The sequence below is a fragment of the Colobus angolensis genome, unplaced genomic scaffold (genome assembly GCF_000951035.1).
Source record: "Colobus angolensis palliatus isolate OR3802 unplaced genomic scaffold, Cang.pa_1.0 Scaffold19, whole genome shotgun sequence".
Lineage (NCBI taxonomy): Eukaryota > Metazoa > Chordata > Mammalia > Primates > Cercopithecidae > Colobus > Colobus angolensis.
Window position 1 is genome coordinate 16246147 of NW_012115043.1, and position 21648 is coordinate 16267794.

General features: G+C 39.2%; 1 protein-coding gene and 1 long non-coding RNA gene across 2 annotated transcripts in view; both read left to right on the forward strand.

Annotated features, from left to right (window-relative positions):
* Positions 1-11939, forward strand: part of PYGO1 (pygopus family PHD finger 1) — a 41902-nt gene extending 29963 nt beyond the window's left edge. Inside the window, exons 2-3 of the mRNA XM_011940541.1 lie at positions 6758-6843; positions 8577-11939. Coding sequence (XP_011795931.1) covers positions 6758-6843; positions 8577-9701 — 1211 coding nt within the window. The 3' untranslated portion in view covers positions 9702-11939. The remainder of the gene's footprint in view (positions 1-6757; positions 6844-8576) is intronic.
* Positions 11940-12913: 974 nt separating this feature from the next.
* Positions 12914-16997, forward strand: LOC105510643. Its single transcript, XR_001001590.1, has 2 exons — positions 12914-15258; positions 15431-16997. It is a non-coding gene; the product is annotated as an uncharacterized LOC105510643 (long non-coding RNA).
* Positions 16998-21648: the final 4651 nt, after the last annotated feature.

Consider the following 21648-nt stretch of genomic DNA (forward strand, 5'->3'; position numbering starts at 1 on the left):
GTCCTGAATATCTTTGTTAATTTTCTGTCTCGATGATCTGTCTAATATTGTCAGTAAAATGTTAAAGTCTCCCAATGTTATTTTGTGGGAGTCTGAGTCTCTTTGTGTGTCTCTAAGAACTTGCTGTATGAATCTGGGTGCTCCTGTGTTGGGTGCAGATGTATTTAGGATAGTTAGCTATTCTTGTTGAATTGAACTTTTTACCATTATGTAATGCCCTTTTTTGATCTCTGTTGGTTTAAAGTCTGTTTTGACAGAAACTAGTATTGCAACCCCTGCTTTTTTCTGTTTTTCATTTGCTTGATAAATTTTCCTCCATCCTTTTATTTTGAGCCTATGTGTGTCTTTGCACGTGAGATGCATCTCTCAAAGACAACATAACGATGGGTCTTAACTCTTTATCCAGCTTGCCATTCTGTGTCTTTTAATTGGGGCATTTACTCCATTTATATTTAAGATTAATATTGTTATATGTGAATTTGATCCTGTCATCATGATGTTAGCTCGTTAATTTGCAGGCTTGTTTATATGGTTGCTTCATAGTGTCATTGGTCATGTGCCTCAGTGTTTTTGTACTGCCTAGTAACAGTTTTTCCTTTCCATATTTAGTGCTTCCTTTAAGAGCTCTTGCAAGGCACCACCACCCAGTGGTGACAAATTCCCTCAGCATTTGCTTATCTGAAAACGATCTTATTCCTCTTTTGCTTAAAAGCTTAGTTTGGTTGGATATGAAATGCTTGGTTGGGAATTTTTTCTTTCAGAATGTTGAACATTGGCCCCCAATCCCTTGTGGCTTGTAGGGTTTCTGCTGAGAGGTCTACTGTTAGTCTGATTGGTTTCCCTTTGTGGGTGACCTGGCCTTTCTCTCTGGTGGCCCATAACATTTTTTTTTTTCATTTTGACCTCGGAGAATCTGATGATTATGTGTCTTGGTGTTGATCTCTTATGCAGTATTTTACTGGGGTTCTCTGGATTTCCTGACTTTGAATGTTGGCCTGTCTTGCTAGGTTGAGGATGTTCTCCTGGATAATATCCAGAAGTATGTTTTCCAGCTTGGTTCGATTCTCCCCCTCTTTTTCAGGGACACCAATGAGTTGTAGATTTATTCTCTACATAATTCCATATTCCTTGGAGATTTAGTTCATTCCTTTTTCTCTCTTCTTGTCTGCCTCTCTTATTTCAGAATGATTATCTTTGAGCTCTGAGATTCTTTCCTTCACTTGGTCTATTCTGCTGTTGATACTTGTGATTGCATCATGAGGTTGTCATGTTGTGTTTTTCAGCTCCATCAGGTCAGTTATATTCCTCTTTAAACTGGCTGTTCTGGTTATCAGCACCTGTATTGTTTTATCATGATTCTTAACCTTCTTTGCATTGGGTTACAGCATGCTTCTTTAGCTCAGTGAAATTCATTATTACTGATCTTCTGGCATCTACTTCTGTCAATTCAGCCAATCTCAGCCTCAGCCCAATTCTTTTTTTTTTTTTTTTTTTGACAGAGTCTCACCCTGTTACCCAGACTGGAGTGCAGTGGTGCAATCTCAGCTCACTGCAAGCTCCACCTCCTGGGTTCATGCCATTCTCCCGCCTCAGCCTCCCGAGTAACAGGGACTACAGGTGCCCGCCACCACCCCCGGATAATTTTTTTTGTATTTTTAGTAGAGACGGGGTTTCACTGTGTCAGCCAGGATGGTCTCAATCTCCTGACTTCATAATCCGCCCACCTTGGCCTCCCAAAGTGCTGAGATTACAGGCTTGAGCCACCACGCCCAGCTGCCTCAGCCCTGTTCAGTGCCCTTGCTGGAGAAGTGTTGTGATCATTAGGAGGAGAAGAGGCAGTTTTTTTTTGAGTTTTCAGCATTTTTGTGTTGATTCTTTTTCATCTTTTTGGGCTTATCTACCTTTGATCTTTGAGGTTGCTGACCTTGGATGGGTTTTTTGTGACGTCTTTTTGTTGATATTGTTGTTGTCATTGCTTCTGTTTGTTTTTCTTTTAACATTCAGGCCACTCTTCTGTAGGACTGCTGCAGTTTGCTGGGGGTCTGCTCCTGACCCTAGTTGCCTCAATTTTTCCTGTACTTGGAGATATTACCAGTGAAGGCTGTGTAACAGCAAAGGTGGCAGCCTGCTCCTTCCTCTAGCAGCTCCATCTCAGGGCAGTCCTGACCTGTTGCTGGCTTGAGTGCTCCTGTAGGAGGTGTCTGGAGACTCCTGTTCAGAGGTTTCACCACTGTCTAGGGGCTGGGCACGGTAGCTCACACCTGTAATCCCAGTACTTTGGGAGGCCGAGGTGGTTGGATCACTTGAGATCAGGAGTTTGAGACCAGCCTGGCCAACATGGCAAAACCCCATCTGTACTAGAAAAAACAAAACAAAATTAATGGTGGTGGCAAGTGGTGGTGGTGGCAAGTGCCTGTAATTCCAGCCAATCAGGAGGCTGAGGGGGGAGGATTGCTTGAGCCCAGGAGGCAGAGATTGCAGTGAGCCAAGGCCACGCCACTGCACTCCAGCCTGGGCAATGGAGTAAGACTCCTTCTCAGAAAAAAAAAAAAAGAAGCAATCTGGCTGCTTTTTGATAGAGCAAGTGTGCTGCACTGGGGGAATCCTTCTTTGTCCAGACTGCCTAGACTCTTCAGAGCCAGCAGGCAGGAAACACTGAGTTGACTGAACTGCAGAGATAGCAGCTGCCGCTTTCCCCATGGGCTCCATCCTGGGGAGAGATCACAGTTCTGACTGTATAACCCTGCCTGGAAATTCCCACAGGGAGGCCCTGCTCTGTGAGAAGGGATGGATCAGGGTCCCACTTAAGGAAGTAGTCTGGCCATGAGCTGGCACAGCAGCTGTGCTGCATTGTAGAGGACTCCCCTTTGTCCAGACTGCCTGGACTCCCCAGAGCCAGCAGGCTAGAACAGCTGAGTCAACTGAACTGCAGAGATGGTGGCCACCCCTTTCCCAGGAACTTGCTCTGTCTCAGCCAGTCTCCAGTCTGTTGCTGCTGGCTGGCTGGAATTCCAAGTCAATGGATCTTAACTTGGGAGGTGCCATGGAAGTGCGGCCTGCAGAACAATGCTGCTTGGCTCCCTGGATTCAGCCCCCTTCCTAGGCAATGTATGGGTGGATCTCCTGCCTTGCAGGATTCTTTTTCATCTTTGCAGGGATTTCTGGGGCTGGAGTATGTAAAACTCCTGGGTCTCTGTGTGTGCCTGAGTGGCTGCTCTCCTGAGACTGTGCATGCATAGCTCTGTTTATTGGACCCAAGGCCCTGGTGGCATGGGCTCACAAGGGGATCTCCTGATCCATGAGTTGCAAAGATCCGTGGGAGAAGCATTGTTTCCTGGATGGGGTCACACAATCACCACTGCTTCCCTTGACTGGAGGTGGGGCCTTTTTTTTGGCTCTGTGCTGCTCCTGGGTGGGCAGTTGCCCTACCCCATTTTTCTTCATTCTCTGTGGGTCAAGTTATTCACTTGGTCAGTCCCAATGTGAGAACCTGGATATTTCAGTTGAAGGTGCTTTATTCACTCACCATTTTCATTCTTCTCCCTGAGAGCCATGGACCACATGGTTTTTTTTGTTTTGTTTTTTTGTTTTGTTTTTAAGACAGAGTCTTGCTCTGTTGCCCAGGCTAGAGTGCAGTGGTGCGATCTCAGCCTACTGGAACCTCTGCATCCCAGATTCAAGCAATTCTCCTCGCTTTAGGCCTCCCAAGTAGCTGGGATTATAGGCGCCTGCCATTACAGCTGGCTAATTTTTGTATTTTTAGTAGAGACGGGGTTTTGCTGTATTTGCCAGGCTGGTCTCGAACTCCTGACCTCAAGTGATCTGCCCGCCTCGGCCACCCAAAGTGTTGGGATTACCAGCGTGAGCTACTGTGCCTGGCCTGCAGCTTCTTCTAATCAGCCGTCTTGGACCCTCCTTACTATTAGATTTTTGTCAAATGCTTTTCTGCTTCTGTTGAAATGATCATGTGTATTTCTTTTCATTCTATCAATATGGCATATTAAATTGATTTAATATACTAAATCAACCTTCCATTTCTGGGAAAAATCCCACTTTGTCGTGATGTATTATCCTTTGAATATTCTGCTGCATTTGTTTTGCTAGTATTTTGTTGAGAATTTTTGCATCTGTGTTCTTTTAGATGGGGTCTTGCTTTGTTGCCCAGGATGGAGTGCACTGGCATGTTCACAGCTCACTGCAGCCTCCAACTCCTGAGCTCAAGAGATCCTCCCACCTCAGCCTCCTTAGTAGCTGGGACCACAGGCGTGTGCCACCATACCTGGCTAATTTTTTTTTTAATTTTAATTTTAATGCAGAGATGGAATCTCACTGTGTTTTCCAGGCTGGTCTCAAACTCTTCAGCTCAAGCAATCCCCCGCCTCAGCCTCTTAAAGTGTTGGGATTATAGGCATGAGCCACCATACTCGGCCACATCTGTATTCTTAAGAGATGTTGGTTTGTAGTTTTTTTTCCCTTGTGATGTTTTTGGCTTTGGTATCAAAGTAATATTGGCCCAATAGAATGAGTTAGGAAGTGTTCCCTCTGCTTCTGTTTAAGTGGACATTGCTTTTTTGCAAGGCAAAAAACAGAAATCTGAATCTGATCAAGCCTATAGTCTAGACCAGGGATCCCCAACCCCTGAGCCATGGACTGGTGCTAGTCCATGCCCTGCTAGGAGCCAGGCCACACAGCAAGAGGCGAGTGGCTGGTGAGCGAGCATTACTGCCTGAGCTCCGCCTCCTGACAGATCAGCAGCAGCATTAGATTCTCATAGGAGGGTGAACCCTGTTGTGGACCGTGCATGCGAGGGATCGAGATTGTGCGTTCCTTATGGGAATCTAATGCCTGATGATCTGAGGTGGAACAGTTTCATTCCACAACCATCCCCACCTCCCATCCCCCACCACTGGTCCCTAGTGTCAAAAAGGTTCGGGATCACTGGTCTAGACCCAATATCAATTTGTAGCAAATAAGGAACATGTTAAACTATGTCTGTCAGCAAATATAATAAGCAAAATCCAGATATATCGAACATTCCAGGCTTGAAAACATAAATCACACCTGCAATTGAATGTAATATAGTTTGTAATATAATTTTATATAAGGAATTAAACAGGTGTTGAAAAACCAAAAAAGCGAAAAGTGAGGTAGCGTGGACAGTAACTGCCGGAAGCAACTTCCACATCTGGGACTTAGTTAACAAAGAAAAGAAGTTGGGGTTATGAGAACCTAGAGGATTGGAAGAGATAGAGCTTGGACTCAGACTTAGAGATTGAGGTGCTGCCCAGCTGGTATTAATACCTTTGAGAGAACATGTTGAAGCTGGTTTGGGGAGTGGGATGAACTACCATTGCCAGATAGAAGGCCTGTTGGGATGATAGAGATAAGAAGACTAAGCAGACAGGAGAAGCAGCAATTCCCTATCACCTCCCCTGGCCTTCAGGTATCCCTCTAGAGCTCCTGTTGGAAGACCCCAGCAAAAGAAAAATGTAGTTTGCAAAGTCCCAGTCCCAGTGTCACTAAGAGGGGTTGGAGCTAAAAGACGATAGCTTAATAATTGGAACAATAATCAATCTGGTTCTTTCAGTTAATACATTGCAAGGAAAAAAAAGTGATGGAGGGAAGTATATCAATTAAAAGACATGTCAAACCAGTTGTAATCTATTGACCATATTTGGATCCCAATCTAAACAAACCATACAGATATTATGAGATATTTGGATTGGGTATGAAATAATATGAAGGATTATTGTTAATTTCTATAGTGGCTAGAATGGCATTGTACTTTTTTTCAGTTCCTAGTTTTTAGAAATACATTCTGAAATATTTACCAATAAAATGATGTCTGAAATTTTCTTCAAAGTAGTACTGGATGGAGAGAGGTGAAGGTGGTGTTGAAAACACAAGATTGAACATGAATTGATGGTTATTAGGGCTGGCTGATAGGCATATGGGGTTAATTTTATTCTTCTCTGTATGTTGTATATGTTCAGAATTCTCCATAATAAAATGTTTCTTAAAGCTGAAAAAATTCGTTTCATAAACTTTCTTTAACCTCTTAAATTGGTAGTCAAGCTTTTGCTTTCCTTGATCATATACTGTTGAGAAAGCAATATTTGGAAACATTGTTGCATTTTTAACAATATCTTTAAGAATTAAAACACATATACCTTTGATGCCATAATTCTGGTTCTAGGAACTACTTGTAAATCTCTCTGAAGGCATTTATACATGGATTTTTGTTGGAAACAACTTAAACTCTCATCAATATGGGGGGGACTAGTTTAATGAATCATAGTGTATCACGCTGTAGAATACTACTCAGTTATTAGAGAATAAAGAAGTTCTAAATAGAGTGATATGGAATGATCTCCAAGTAAGAAAGCATTTGTGTTCTTTCTGCCAAAAAAAATTATTATACTTGAATATATCTAGATTATCTTTGGAAAGGTAGACCAGAAACTAGTAATAGTGGTGGCCTCTGAGACAGGGAACCAGATTACTAAAGGTTTTAGAGTGAGAGAGAGACTTTGCTTTTTCACTGAAAGAATAATAAACATGGGAGCACGGATGAATGGCTATATCTGGCTGAAACTATGGGAAAGACTTTTTTGAAAAATAAAGATAATGAAAGCTTAGTATTTCTCTTGTCTAACAAAAACAGAAAACATTAACAGGTAAATACAATAGATATTACTGTGAGATATAAAATAACTTTACTTACAAGTGGGAAATATTATCTGAATTTTTTTTTTAGGTGGTGATAGTGGACTGGATGGGTTAGGAGGACCAGGTGTACAACTAGGAAGCCCAGATAAGAAAAAACGCAAAGCAAATACACAGGTAAACTGACATTTTCTTTAATAACAGTTTTTCTTTGCTAGTATGATCAGGCTGATGAGGTAAATTTAAACTTGGTCATAAGTTTTGTTTTCTATTCAAGTGATTGTACTTTCAATCATTCATTGTACTTTCAATCAATCATTCAAGTGATGGTACTTTCTTTTTTTTGAGGTAGATTCTTGCTCTGTTGCCAGGCTGGAGTGTAGTGGGGTGTCTCGGCTCACTGCAGCCTCCGCCTTCCAGGTTTAAGCAGTTCTCCTGACTCAGCCTCCCAAGTAGCTGGGATTACTAAAGGCAAGCGCCACCATGCCCAGCTAATTTTTGTATTTTTGGTAGAGACAGGGTCTCACCATGTTGGTCAGGATGGTCTCAATCTCTTCACCTTGTGATCCGCCCGCCTCAGCCTCCCAAAGTGCTAGGATTACAAGCATAATTACAACCGTGCCCGGCTGTACTCTTTTTTTGTTGTTTAAGTCTGTAACTAGTGGCTATTGTCGGACTATTGGCATAGAGTAGATATCGCAGAAAGGAAGTGTGGGCAAATTAAAATGCTTGTTCTTAAAGAGGCTGGGCGTGGTGGCTCACACCTATAATCCCAGCACTTTGGGAGGCCAAGGTGGGTGAATTACTTGAGGCTAGGAGTTTGAGACCAGACTGGCCAACATGGGGAAAGCCCCTCTCTACTAAAAATATAAAATTAGCCAGGTGTGGTGGCACACTCCTATAATCCCAGCTATTCAGGAGGCTGAGGCATGAGAATTGCTTGAACCTGGAAGGTAGAGGTTGCAATGAGCTGAGATCGCACCACTGCCCTTCAGCGTTGGTGACAGTGTGAGACTGTGTCTCAAAAAAAAATTAAAATTAAAATGCTTGTTCTTAAATCTAATGTAAAAGTTTTTCAAGGGCACGAATGCCTGTAGTTCTATTAAAAGATTTAAAAATATATAGTAACAATTTTAACCTGAAGTAATTGTTCAACTATAATAGTAATTTAGTATTATGTGCATATCATGAAGCAATCATGATGGAGGCCTTTGTTGTAACTTTCGATTATAACAAGCAGTTATACATACAGGCTCTTACGGTTTTATTCTTTATAAATTTGAAGCAGTCTTTTTATAATAAATGCTACTAGTAAGTTTGTGTGTACAGATTACTGATCTTTTGATCATTTTGACCACCATCTGTTAAACTTGCAGTGTGACTAAAACTGGCAGTTTATTTTTTCAGTTTGAGGCCCAGAGCTTAATGTTTTGGGAATACTTTAATTGTATCTCCCTGAAGTTAAGCTAGGGGAAAAACTTAGATTCTGATTGTTATTATTTAATTTTGTGACTATTTGGTGTATGAAAGGTGTTTTAGGTTAGACTGCTTTAGTATTTAAGTGAAAGATTCCAGAGTTATAGGTAAGCATATTAAATGAAAATTAGGATAATGAAGTTTCTTTTGAAAGTTAAATACTTTTGGGGTTTGAAGTTACAATGGATTTGAGCTCAGAAAATCATACTTTATTTTCTTTCATAAATGAAATCTAAATATTTTTGTCAGCAAGTATAATTAAATGTAAACATTAGTCATAACTGAAAGGTCAAGTGAAGATAATAATAAATGTTTGTAACAACACTGCAAGAGAAATTTGACTAATACTGGGTTCACAGGTATTAAGGTAACAGGACAATTTTAATAACATATTTGATCAAAAACATGTATTTTACTTTACATTCTCATTTCAGGGACCTTCTTTTCCTCCATTGTCTGAGTATGCTCCACCACCGAATCCAAACTCTGACCATCTAGTGGCTGCTAATCCATTTGATGACAACTATAATACTATTTCCTATAAACCACTACCTTCATCAAATCCATATCTTGGCCCTGGTTATCCTGGCTTTGGAGGCTATAGTACATTCAGAATGCCACCTCATGTTCCCCCAAGAATGTCTTCCCCATACTGTGGTCCTTACTCACTCAGGAACCAGCCACACCCATTTCCTCAGAATCCTCTGGGCATGGGTTTTAATCGACCTCATGCTTTTACTTTTGGGCCACATGATAATTCAAGTTTCGGTAACCCATCTTATAATAATGCACTAAGTCAGAATGTCAACATGCCTAATCAACATTTTAGACAAAGTCCTGCTGAAAATTTCAATCAGATTCCTCCACAGAACGCTAGCCAAGTTTCTAACCCTGATTTGGCATCTAATTTTGTTCCTGGAAATAATTCAAATTTTACTTCTCCATTAGAATCTAATCATTCTTTTATTCCTCCCCCAAACACTTTTGGTCAAGCAAAAGCACCTCCCCCAAAACAAGACTTTACTCAAGGAGCAACCAAAAACACTAATCAAAATTCCTCTGCTCATCCACCTCACTTGAATATGGATGACACAGTGAATCAGAGTAATATTGAATTAAAAAATGTTAATCGAAACAATGCAGTAAATCAAGAGAATAGCCGTTCAAGTAGCACTGAAGCCACAAACAATAACCATGCAAATGGGACGCAGAATAAGCCACGACAACCAAGAGGTGCAGCAGATGCTTGCAGCACTGAAAAAAGCAATAAATCTTCTCTTCACCCAAACCGTCATGGCCATTCATCTTCTGACCCAGTGTATCCTTGTGGAATTTGTACAAACGAGGTGAACGATGATCAGGATGCCATCTTATGTGAGGCCTCTTGTCAGAAATGGTTTCATCGGATCTGTACTGGAATGACTGAAACAGCTTATGGCCTCTTAACTGCAGAAGCATCTGCAGTATGGGGCTGTGATACCTGTATGGCTGACAAGGATGTCCAGTTAATGCGTACTAGAGAAACTTTCGGTCCATCTGCAGTGGGCAGTGATGCTTAATCATAGGCATTAACTAAAGTGGGTTTATTTTCCTGTGTATTGCGAAAGTTCATTGACACAGGATTTTAATGTTTTACATTATTTTTTTAAATGCATACACAAAAACATTATTTACTTAGTTTTTATTAATAATTCACTCATACTAGAGCAAATTTTTTATTGTCTTTGCTTGCTGTCTTAAGTGAGAATAATGTATATGGGGGTGCTTTAGAAGCATTTATAAATAAATGTTAGTTGTTGTTATTTATCACAAACATAAAAGCCTCTTGAAACTTCAAAATAATATATAATAAATGTAGGCAAGTTTTAACTTTTGAATAGAATCATTGAAATACGTGTATTTCAGTGCTCAACTTTGGTTGTACCATATTAAAGATTTAGTTCAAAAAGTTTATCAAGGATCCACTTAACACGTCTTCACAACATAATATATGTAACTGTAACATGGGGAAAAGCATACATTTTTATGGATTAAAAAAATAATAGTATGACACCAGATTCCTCCTCCACTAGGGTCTTTGGAATTAATGAGTTTCATATTTTCAAGTGAGTTTTCAGGATATCTGTTTGTATATATACAAGACAGATCTTAGCATATAGTAAATTCTCAGTAAGTATTGTTGATTAACTTGTGGATGGTACCACATGAAATTGCTAATATTAGATCAGTTGAAAATTGACTGCAATTAGTAAAGTTGGCGTAACGTATGTCCCAGTTGTGCTATTTAGAATTATGATAGTATTATGCTCCTACTTTTCTTTGATATTGAGTTGTTTTGTTATTGTTTATTGTTTTCCAGAGGAATACTATAGTATCCACAGAAGAATTGTGAATACTTTTTGTATAATTTTGAACTGGGACATATTGCAAATGAGGAAGGTAGAAACATCCATTTGGCCTTAGAGGGCTCTGCTAGTAAAAGAACTACTCAGTGGTGGTTTGAAAAATCTTGTTCTAAGGATCTAAATTTCAAAAATGAACCTTAGGGGAGATCCAAATCCATTTTAAACAAAGATCAATTAAGAGCCAAAGTGAAATCTAACTCGCAAACAACAATTTGAAGCCTTGCAGAAGACTTAAGGAGCTCCCACTGTGACTGGGGGAAAGTATAAAAATGGACCTGAGAGTACCCTCTTGAGGGATGATCAAGAATGGAGACAGTTGGAGGTGTGCTCATTAAGATTCAAAACAGCAGAAATCCATTTTTGGAGCAGTTTCTAACCTGTGGCCAAAAAAAAAAAAAGTATACTGTTTGACAACTAATGACAATTTATACAATCGTTGGAGGCTGGAAAAGCTCCCTAATATGTTGCCACCATTATCATTGCAACCAAAAAAAATTCTGAAGATTGTGTGGTGATCTACGAAGGAGATAAATAATTACTATTATTTAAACCCAATGAAACAATGATGGCAGCAGCATATTGTCAAGAAATTTAAATTATGCATGAAAAATGTGATTTAAAAACAATGTCCTTTGGGTAACACACAAGAAACTACACTTTTAAGACAAGGACTCGACCTCACATGTCAGAAGCTACTAAAGCAAAAGTTAAGTGACTTGGGCTATGAAATTTTGTCATGTCCATTTTAGTCACTGGACCTTTATTCCATGGACTACTGTCTTTATCATTTGGAGCTTTTTCTAAGAAACAATCCATTCCCCAATTGAGATGAAGTAACTGGAAGATGTGAACAATTTATACAGCCTAACAAATGATGAATTTTATAAAAGTTAAACCTTTAATATTCTGTTGGAAGAAAACTATTCATGCTCCTGATGCATATTTTGATTGAATAAAACTTATTTTTTTAAATACAGTGTTTTAATTTAGACCTACAAAAACAGCAATTTCATATGGTACAAGGTAATATAAGGTTTTCTCCATTTACCCTTGACTAGTTAGAGATGAGTACAAAATATTTTCAGTAGTTGTAAAATATTTATCTTTACAATTTTGGGAAACAAAATGATATAAACTATACTTCTAGGTACTCCTTTGTGTGAAAACTTTACGAGTTGAAGCAGGTTAAAATGCAGTATTTTGGGCTGACAGACATTTGATGGTGTTCACTAGCGTACTTGAAGATCTCATCTTACTTGGAGTTTTTGTTATACATACTTCTCTAAATGTTTAAGAACCTGGTTATGTTGCTCCTGAAAGTTTAATGAGTGCTGATTTTTAATAAATGATGCACTGCATGCTGTATGCCTAGTTGTAGCATCAGATCATGATTTGTTATTACCCTGAATAGAGCTGGATATTTTGAGTAGAACTTTCCAGTGTTCTCAGGAGTTAACACTTTACATGGTAGTACTTGAGTTGTGATCATTACTAAAATCGATTATGCAGTTTCTTAAACCCTTTATTTGTTTAAGTTTCAGTAGTTAACTGTTTTTGTGAAAATGAAATAACCTCTCCCAAGCTAGTCTAACAGTATTTGTTATGCAATATAATTCATTTTCTATTTCCACATAGTTGTTTCTAAAAACCTACAAACAGGTGAATTTTTATTCAGGTGTTTAGGTCTTCAAAGCACCTTACTTAAATAAGAATCTGTAAATATTCAGAAGAAAAACTCATGGTTCATTCTGACAGTGAATCATAGCTAAGCTGTAATCATGCTGATGAATAGTGTTCATGTGTTTGAAATAATTTTCTTGCTAGTTCTACATTTGTCTCTACGTAATGCTAAGTCAAAAGTTATATAGATGCTTTTGGATGGAAAAAGTGATGAAATATAAGAATAGCCAGATGATAATTTGTCTGAAGAAGGCTATTATACAAACTGAAATGGCTTCTTAGGACAAATGATAAGCTGCCTTCAACTTTAAAAATACGCAGTGATGGAAAAAAACACAAGTGGAATTGTACCTTTTTTATCCCTTTCCTTCACTGAAAGTCTTCATCACACACACACACACACACACACTCACACTCACACACTCTCTTTCTCTGACATCCTTGAGTTTTGCTGAAGTTCAACCTGGCTAACTATGAGCATCTAGGTTTACTCACCAAAGCCAGGTTATTGACAGAAAGGTGTTTTTTTGTTTTTGTTTTGTTTTGTTTTGTTTTGTTTGAGCCATCTTGCTCTGTCGCCCAGGCTGGAGTGCAGTGATGAGATGCCGGCTCACTGCAACATCTGCCTCCCTGGTTCAAGCAATTCTTCTGCCTCACCCTCCTGAGTAGCTAGGATTACAGTTGCTCACCATCACACCCGGCTAATTTTTATATTTTTAGTAGAGACGGGGTTTACTCTGTTGACCAGGCTGGTCTCAAACTCCTGACCTCAAGTGATCTGTCCTCCCCAGCCTCCCAAAGTGCTAGGATTACAGGCGTGAGCCACTACGCCCAGCCAGACAGAAATATTTTAAAAGCATCAGTTCCTTTCTCAGAACTTGATTTGCTCATGCACTAGAGAATTTCTGGTCCACATGCTTCTAGGTGTTATTCGACTCACTAATACTGAAACAGCTTAGCTTGTGAAAGATAAATTGTTCTTCAGATAGAGTGCTTAGAATTAGATTTGTGATCAGTGTTTTCCTTTTGTGTGAAATACTTTAGAGTACTGCTATTATGATTCTTGTTATTCAAATTAGAAGATTATATACATAAAACTGAAGATTTTCTTGTACTAGTACTTATTCTTCATAAACACAGTGTGAAGAAATCTAGTTTTTTGGTGGTTTGTTTTAGATTCCAAACTCTGCCTAGTGGCAGAAAAACCTCTTAATAGTATGGGTCATCATGAAATCTGCCAACTTTAATCCAAATAAGTATCAAGAGTCTTCATTCAATATTCTTTCAAACTTGTTTGTCTTGAACAAATTAGAGTTTTAGCACTTATTGTTCAATGTACTATAGTAATTGTATTTAATAGTAAGAAAATATATAAGCAATGATTTTTTAAAAGGGAGTTCTCAAGAGTTTTGGATTTCTTTCTGCAGTACATAGAGGTTTCATATGCATGAACATTCGTGCCGTTTTATATTTTTTTCAATTAAAAAAAAATTTAAAAGCATCCAGGCTCTCAAAGTTCATTTGTAAATAGTGGCTTGGAACTCTACGCAATAGGGAAGCTCCTAAAGGCTCGTTTAGACCATAATCTAGTTAGTATCATGCTGAGCTCTCAGTTTTCTTTAGGAAACCAATCAATCAATGTAGGAGGGAGAAAGAAGCAGAGGTCTTGTCTTTTTCCTGATGTGATTAGGAGGTTAAGTTCTTTGGTGTGGGTTTCTTTGCATTTGCCCCCTTACCATGCTAAACCCTGGTGAAATGTATAAGCAGGCTTGGCTTTTCCTCTCCTGGATGCTCTGTGCTTCAACATTTTATATCTTTCCTCCCATCAGAAATCCTGTGTGTTTGTGTGGCAGTAGTTGGCTAGACTTTAAGAGAAAAGCATTTTCTACTAAGGTATGAATGCAGATAGTGGGAAAAGTGTCATTAAATTTCTTTTTTAAAAAAGGATGTTTATTAAGAATGAATCTTTAATATCTAACATTTCAGACAATATGACCACATTTCAGATACCATGGGAAGCAGTACGTTTAGTGAATTAGCTGGTACTGTCTGAGGGTACATCCAGTTTCCTTTAGGTTGTTGTGACTTTGCACAGCTTCCTCTCCTCTAATTCTGAACTTAGAGATTTTCTTCTCATTTCTAATTTTTAGTAACTTACTGTTCTGGATAGTAGAGCATTATAAAAGTCAAATCTGCATCTTCCAACTTGTGGTACAGTGATGGGAATTTGGAAGCACCCCTGGAGCAAAGAGACTAGGGATAGCATTAGTATCTCCCAGGACAAGTGGTGTAGGGGAAATGAAGGAAAGACCGTGGCCATATATACGCCGGGTGTTAATATATCAGAGGCTGCCTGTATTTAATTTAAAACTTTTGATGAAACTCAGTGAATAGCATCTTTGTCAATAATACATTACTTGCAATTATATTAAAACTTACTCTAAATACCTGTACCTTTCTTGTTCTGTAGATGTGTAGATGATGTTGCTTGTTTGTCAAAATATTATCTTTTATAAAAGAAAGTCCTGCTTCTTATCATGATGTATGTGACTTAAATGATTGTTTCATATTAAAACTATTTCTTCCTTATGTACTGTTTACATATACCTCTTTTTGGGATATTAGTTCAGTACTTTTATACAAATCTGAGTGTGTTCCACATTGGTGACATGTATTTTTGCAGTAACTTTTTGTTTTCTTCTTAGAGCATGTCTAAAGTAACACATGCACTAGTGCTGTGGTCTGTGGCAAAATTACTGTAATTCAAATTGGAAAAAAAAATGTTTCCAGACTTTGTCCAACATTTATTCCTATGACAAAGGAAATTACTATGTAATACTAATTATTTCTTATGCTGGTATGTTTTAAGCTACTCTATGAAGTATGTGAAACATCAATATTTATGGATTAATAGATGGCCTGATGTCTTTCAAATGGGAGAGGAGTAAATTTTAGTGTTACCAACTCATGACACTTATAATACAATAACTCTTAAAATTTTTATTTTCCACTTACAGGTATAATTTACTAAGTAAGCCGGGCGCGGTGGCTCACGCCTGTAATCCCAGCTCTCAGGGAGGCAGAGGCGGGAGGATAGCTTGAGCCCAGGAGTTCGAGACCTGCCTGGGTAATACAGCGAGACCCCGTTTAAAAAGAAAAAAACACAAAAAAAAAGAAAAAAAAAAAAATAATAATTTACTAAGTAATTACCTTAAATGGCAGTGCATGTTAGGATTTTTTAGCCCATACTACTAAAATTATGTAGTCACTTTGAACTTATGCTGATATTTCCCAGCCAAAAAAGACATCATTCACTCCCTCATAACCAAAATAAGTAGCACTGTAATGTTTATCTTCATTTATTAAGACATGATGAAGATATCATAAGACTCCTCTAATTTACCTGGAATTTTTAACCATTGATTCAAGGACTTGAATGCTGTTTGCTTTGTACTACCTAATGAAAGGATTTGGTAATAAAGGTTATAATCAAGATTTTAAAGAAAAATGTTCCATCTTGAAGGCAAATTTTTAAGCTTTTTATTTTAGAGGTGTTTACTTAAGAATAGTAATTTAAAAGCATTCTTGTTTTGTCATTAAGACAAGTACCCAAAAGAATTGTAATAAGTAATACTTGGCCAATGCAAATTTGTATATTTGAAATTATACACTTGAAAGAAAAAAATGATTGCTTGTGAGTGCTTAAACTGCATATCTTTTTAAAAATTCAAATTCTAGACATATCAGTTTAAATTATCCTGAATAAGGTTTTACTATATCAGTGATGTATATTACAAAATGTCTACCTATGTTATGTTAATGATATCTCTATACTGCATCATATTTGGCATGGTTATGGCATATTTTGTACTTTTGATTGTCGACTATTGATAGGATTGATAGAGCAATAAATCTGATTCAGTCCTAATATTTTTTAAAATGCTAGGTAGCATACTGTATCATAATCCTATTACATTTGACTTGAATGTCCCAAATTTTCATAGTTCTATATTTTATGTTAAAAATTTAGTATTACATGTTAGGGATTTATTTTTGTCTGCTATTTTCACATACATTCTTTTAGAACTGGATCTGTTTCTATTTAGATCATAGAAGTCTAAAGAAGTATTATTAATTCACGAACTGCTTTGTGGAAAAATTTAAATAAAGTATGAAATGACTAGATTACCCCAAATTATTTATTTTTTTATGTGGTTAATGACCAGGTTACAGTTTTCAGACAAATAAAATTGGCTTGATAACTGATTGAATATAGTAGATAATGGAACGTTTGACTCTGTAAGGGCCTCCAAGTGTTAAACAAACACATTCTCAATTCTGAATTACTTCATAGGAACTACTGAAATAACGGTAAGCCAGACTCCTTTTTCTTTTTGAGATACTTAACACAGTTTGTCTCTTCTGATCCCAATCCCTTCTTCCCCCAAAACTATGGTAGAATTTAAAATTGGAGGAGTTTAATTTGTCATCTACATTTTAGGTTTTTCTTTTTCTGTAGATAAGTAATAAGATAAGTAGATGTTCTGCTGTCAAGACAGTCCATGTTATTGTTGGCCATTCTTTTCAGGGATAATGCTTAATGTCATTTGTGCATTGTATAAAGAATGTTGTTTATCAGTATATAGACCTACTATTAGTAGAAATGATGTATGGCAGGCTTTCTTGAATAATATGTATTGTAAGTTTGTTTCCTATAGTGTTATTATGCTTCAGATTCTTTTAAATAAAGCTAGTTTTTAAAGAGAAAAAGAACTTTTTTAAGCGTTTGACTTTCATCAGGACAAGTAGGTATAAGTATCTTGGCTTTGGGTGGGTGATGTCCAATATCACATCAAGCAGGGAATAGCCTACAATTTATCAGTGTAATTTTATGCTGAAGAGAGAACCAGTATTTTTAGTCATATGTATTTTTATTTTTGCTGTATATATATATTGCTGTATATATATTTTTTCTGTGAAGTCTTTTCAGAAAACTGAGTCCTGGATTTCCTTAAGAAATTATGAGCATGACATATCTACTTTGATTTTAACAATTTGGGACTTCGGTTCTGTTAGTAAAAATTATTTGGAGAAGAGTTTTACAACTTCAGCAGCTTAATGATCCCTGGGGCAGAGACACCATTGTAGCAAATATGAAGAACAGACTTTCAGCCGGGCGCAGTGGCTCATGCCTGTAATCCCAGCACTTCGGAAGGCCAAGGTGGGTGGATCATCTGAGGTCAGGCTCTGATTTATAGGAAGATGCCGGGCTAAGTGGGTAGAAATATGCAGTTTTAAAAATTTACAGAGTTGGTAACTGGTTTACAATATGAAGAAAGAACTGAAGCAGTGAATTAGCATATAACACCTCGCTGAATTGGGGTCCCTAAGACACAAATTGGAGGCAACCCAAAATTGCTAGAAAGAAAAGGATGAACCCAGAGGAAAGAAAGATAAAAGAAGGGAACAAAAAAGACACTGTGAATCAAAATTTCTGAACACATGAGATCTGAAGACAGGAAGACCAGCTAATCAATACCTTTTGAAATTTCAGTCCACTCAAGATGAAAAGAATGGAATAAACCGAAACTCTAAATAAGTTTGCATAGGATTCTGAAAGGTAAGCTAAACAATAAGATAGAAATGATGAAACCCAAATAAGTTGACATTAATCCATTCAATATTTACTGTCTTCTATGTTCAGGCACTATTCTAGATGCTAGAACTATAGCAGTAGATCAAACAGACAAAAATCACTATTCATGAGGTTTTTATTCTAATGATATAGAGAGTAAAAGGGTAAGTGCAATTAAGAAATGAAAGGGCCGGGTGCAGTGGCTCACACCTGTAATAGGAAAAAAAAATACTAACCAAAGAAATATAGCAGGCCGGGTGCAGTGACTCACGCCTGTAATACCAGCACTTTGGGAGGCCAAGGTGGATGGATCACCTGAGGTCAAGAGTTCAAAACCAGCCTGACCAACATGATGAAACCCCTTCTCTACTAAATATACAAAAATTAACTGGGCGTGGTGGCAGGTGCCTGTAATCCCAGCTACTTGGGAGGCTGAGGCAGGAGAATCGCTTGAACCCGGGATGCCAAGGTTTCAGTGAGCCGAGATCTCACCACTGCACTCCAGCCTGGGCAACAGAGCAAGACTGTCTCAAAAAAAAAAAAAAGTTACAAAAAAACTATACCAGAACAATACTAATCAAAGAAATATAGCAGGCCAGGCACCTTGTACACATGTGCCAGCAGCAGCAGCAGCAGTAGTGGCATAGTGGCAGCATGGTGGGGACACACCCGTTGGCTGCAGCAGAGTGTAGAAGGTGCTGGGGTGCCTGCCTTTGTGCAGGTATTCACCACAGTGGCGGAGGCAGTACAGCTTCCAGGGGCCCTGCTGGTGACTGTGGTCGGCTGGTAGTAGTGTTAGAATGGGGTGCAGGCAGGCGCAGTCTGTATGTGTTCTCTGCGCACCACAGGCAGGGGTAGTCACTCAAGTCGGGGGAGGTTCTGCTTTTCTCTGTGCCTAGTTTCATTCCCATGGCAGTGTTGGTGCAAGGGCATGCCAGCAAAGCAATGTGGGGGGTTGCTGTGGGCCAGGCAAAGCAGCAGTGTGGGGAGGGAGTGGGTGGCCTGGTGTGTGGCTGTAGGGGCTGTCCTGCTGTAGTTCTCTGATGGTCAGGCATGGTCCACCAGCACAGGAACTTTGACGTGGGCCCCCAGGACACCCAAGGCTGTCTGGCAAGCAGGCTCAGTCAGGCCTGGGCCCCAGGAGGGGCCAGCAGACCAAGGGATGCTCATGTCAGACCTGCCTGTCTGATGGGCAAGACCACCTAGCAGAGTTCAGGTCCAACACTTCCTCTAGGGCTAAAGTCTCTTATGGGAGCAAGTTGAGCCTAGAGAGATGGGCTCTCCTGGCCATGCTTCACTACAGATGCTCCCGCACCAAACCCTCTGGGCTCCTCTTCAGCAGATGTGCTGCCCCTACCACTTCTCTGAGCAGCTATCCCTGCCAACTCAAGGGTCCTTGGTGGTCAGGGGGTCTCCTGCCAGGATTCCAGAGGCACACAGCAAGAGTGGGTTGCTCCTTACCAGTTCAACTTCCCTGTTCCCTCAGAGTCTCTGAGGGCCAGGAATGAGTCCTAGTGCACAGTAGCCCCATACAGGGCTCCCAGCTTCCTCCCCCTTCAGCCTAGCTTCTGTGTCTTCCTTTTGTTCATTCTGGTGCCTTCCCTCTGAAGATCTCTTAGGGGTATAACAGTCATCTCCGTCCCTCAGTGGCAGCTGTTCCATCTGGTTGCATCTAGTTGGCCATCTTGCCCCCATTTTCACCCAACAGAACATTTTATAAACATTTTTAAAACCCCACCAAAATGATAAAATAATCGTGGACATGTATGATTGCAACAGAGCCTCAACATATATGAAGCAGGAGATACAATCACAGAGCATTATGGGGAGAAATAAGCAGCAACTGCTTAAGATTTTCAAACAAATTTATTTCAGAAAATGATAGTCCAAGCATCAAATTTTAAACAAATGATTTTTAATATATATTTTTGTTCGCTTAGGCTGCTATAACAGAATACTATTGACTGGTAGTATGCAGACTGTGTTGTCTGGCCAAAAGATAATGACAAAAAAACCATGTATGTTTAGAAAATGAAAGTAAACTCTTGACCTCGTGTTCCACCCACCTCGGATCAAGACCATCCTGGCAAACGTGGTAAAACCCTGTTTCTACTAAAAATACAAAAGTTGGCTGGGCGTGGTGGCGGGCGTCTGTAGTCCCAGCTACTCAGGAGGCTGAGGCAGGAGAATCACTTGAACCTGGGAGGCAGAGGTTGCAGTGAGCTGAGATCATGCCACTGCACTTCAGCCTGGTGTCAGAGTGAGACTCCATCAAAAAAAAAAAAAAAAAAAAGTAAACTCTTTAGTAATTAATTCATCAGAAGGAAAGTTATGTAACATTTATACCTTGAAGACAACTTAAATACTACACATCAAAACTAAAGGGGTAGGTTTAGGATATAGAAAACTGCAGAGAACCTCATTTCCAGTCTAACCATGAGAAAAAGCTGGATAATCAGCAAAACCGTAACTTTTTCTAAAACCATCATAGAGCTAATTTCAAAGGCAATCAAGTAATCTGAATAGCAAAGAGAAACAAGATTCCCCAAGGAGAGAAAGCATATTAACTATTCCACATTTAGCAAAGTGGAAGAGAAAGGTGGCCATCATATCAATGGGAAAGAAGAAATCAACTAAATTTTTTTAAAGACCATACGTGGGTTAGTGTGTCAGTTTGTCATAGGTGGGGGCCTCAGACACAAAGTGAATTTGCACTCACTTGTAGGCCTTCACTGGATGCTCAAGAAAATGACTGGGGGGAGGAGAGAAGACTGAAGAAATCCCCCTCACCCACCACCCACAGCAGTGGTTCAAGTGTTCATGTGATTAGTAGATTCTTGGGGACAGGCATAAAGTGCAATTGTCTAACCACTTCTCTCCCACAAATTAAAAGACTTAAAACATTGGGAAGGATCATCAAACTCTTTTGTCCCTGGACACAGGCAAAGAATTACTGTTTTTAGGGGAGGGCCAGAAGAAAACCTTGTTTGCTTCTTGGTAGCAGGTAGGACACTATCCCAATACCAGAACAAAGGCAAAATCCATTGCTGCTGGAGGAAGGGTAAAAGAAAAACTCTCTGCCACTGTAGGAAGAACAGGGAATTTCTTGGGCAAAGGATGCTTCATTGATGTTAAGCAGATCATGAGAGGAAGTCCTGGAAAGGAGTAGGAAACTGTGTCCCAAGACCAATCACAAAGATAAGGCAGAGTTTAGTGGCCATGAGAGGAAGGGAAAGAATAATAAGGAAGTCCCATTACCGAGACACAGGTCCGGTTCCTCTCCCCTAAGCACAAAACCTTAGTAGCACACCTGTAGAGGAATTTGAAGTTTGTGTTGCACTAAACACAGCTCTACCAACAACAAAACCCAAACCCAGCTCAGCCAAGGCAAACAAAAGCTGAGAACATGTTGCAAGCAGACCTGTGCTACCAGAAAGATTAAAGGATGTTCTTCAGGTTGTATGTTCTCATAAGTGGGAGCTAAGCTATGAGGATGCGAAGGCATAATAATGACACATGGACTTTGGGGACTCAGGGAAAGAGTGGTAAGGGGGTGAGGGATAAGAGACTACAAATTGGGTTCAGTGTATACTGCTCAGATGATGGGCACACCAAAATCTCACAAATCACCACTAAAGAACTTACTCATGTAACCAAATACTACCTGTTCCCCAAAAACCTGTGGAAATAAAAAATACACACACACACACACAGGAAAAGAAATAATAAATAATTCTTCTTTTGAGAAGTTTGAAAAAGAAAGGATGTTCTTCAGGCAGAAAGATT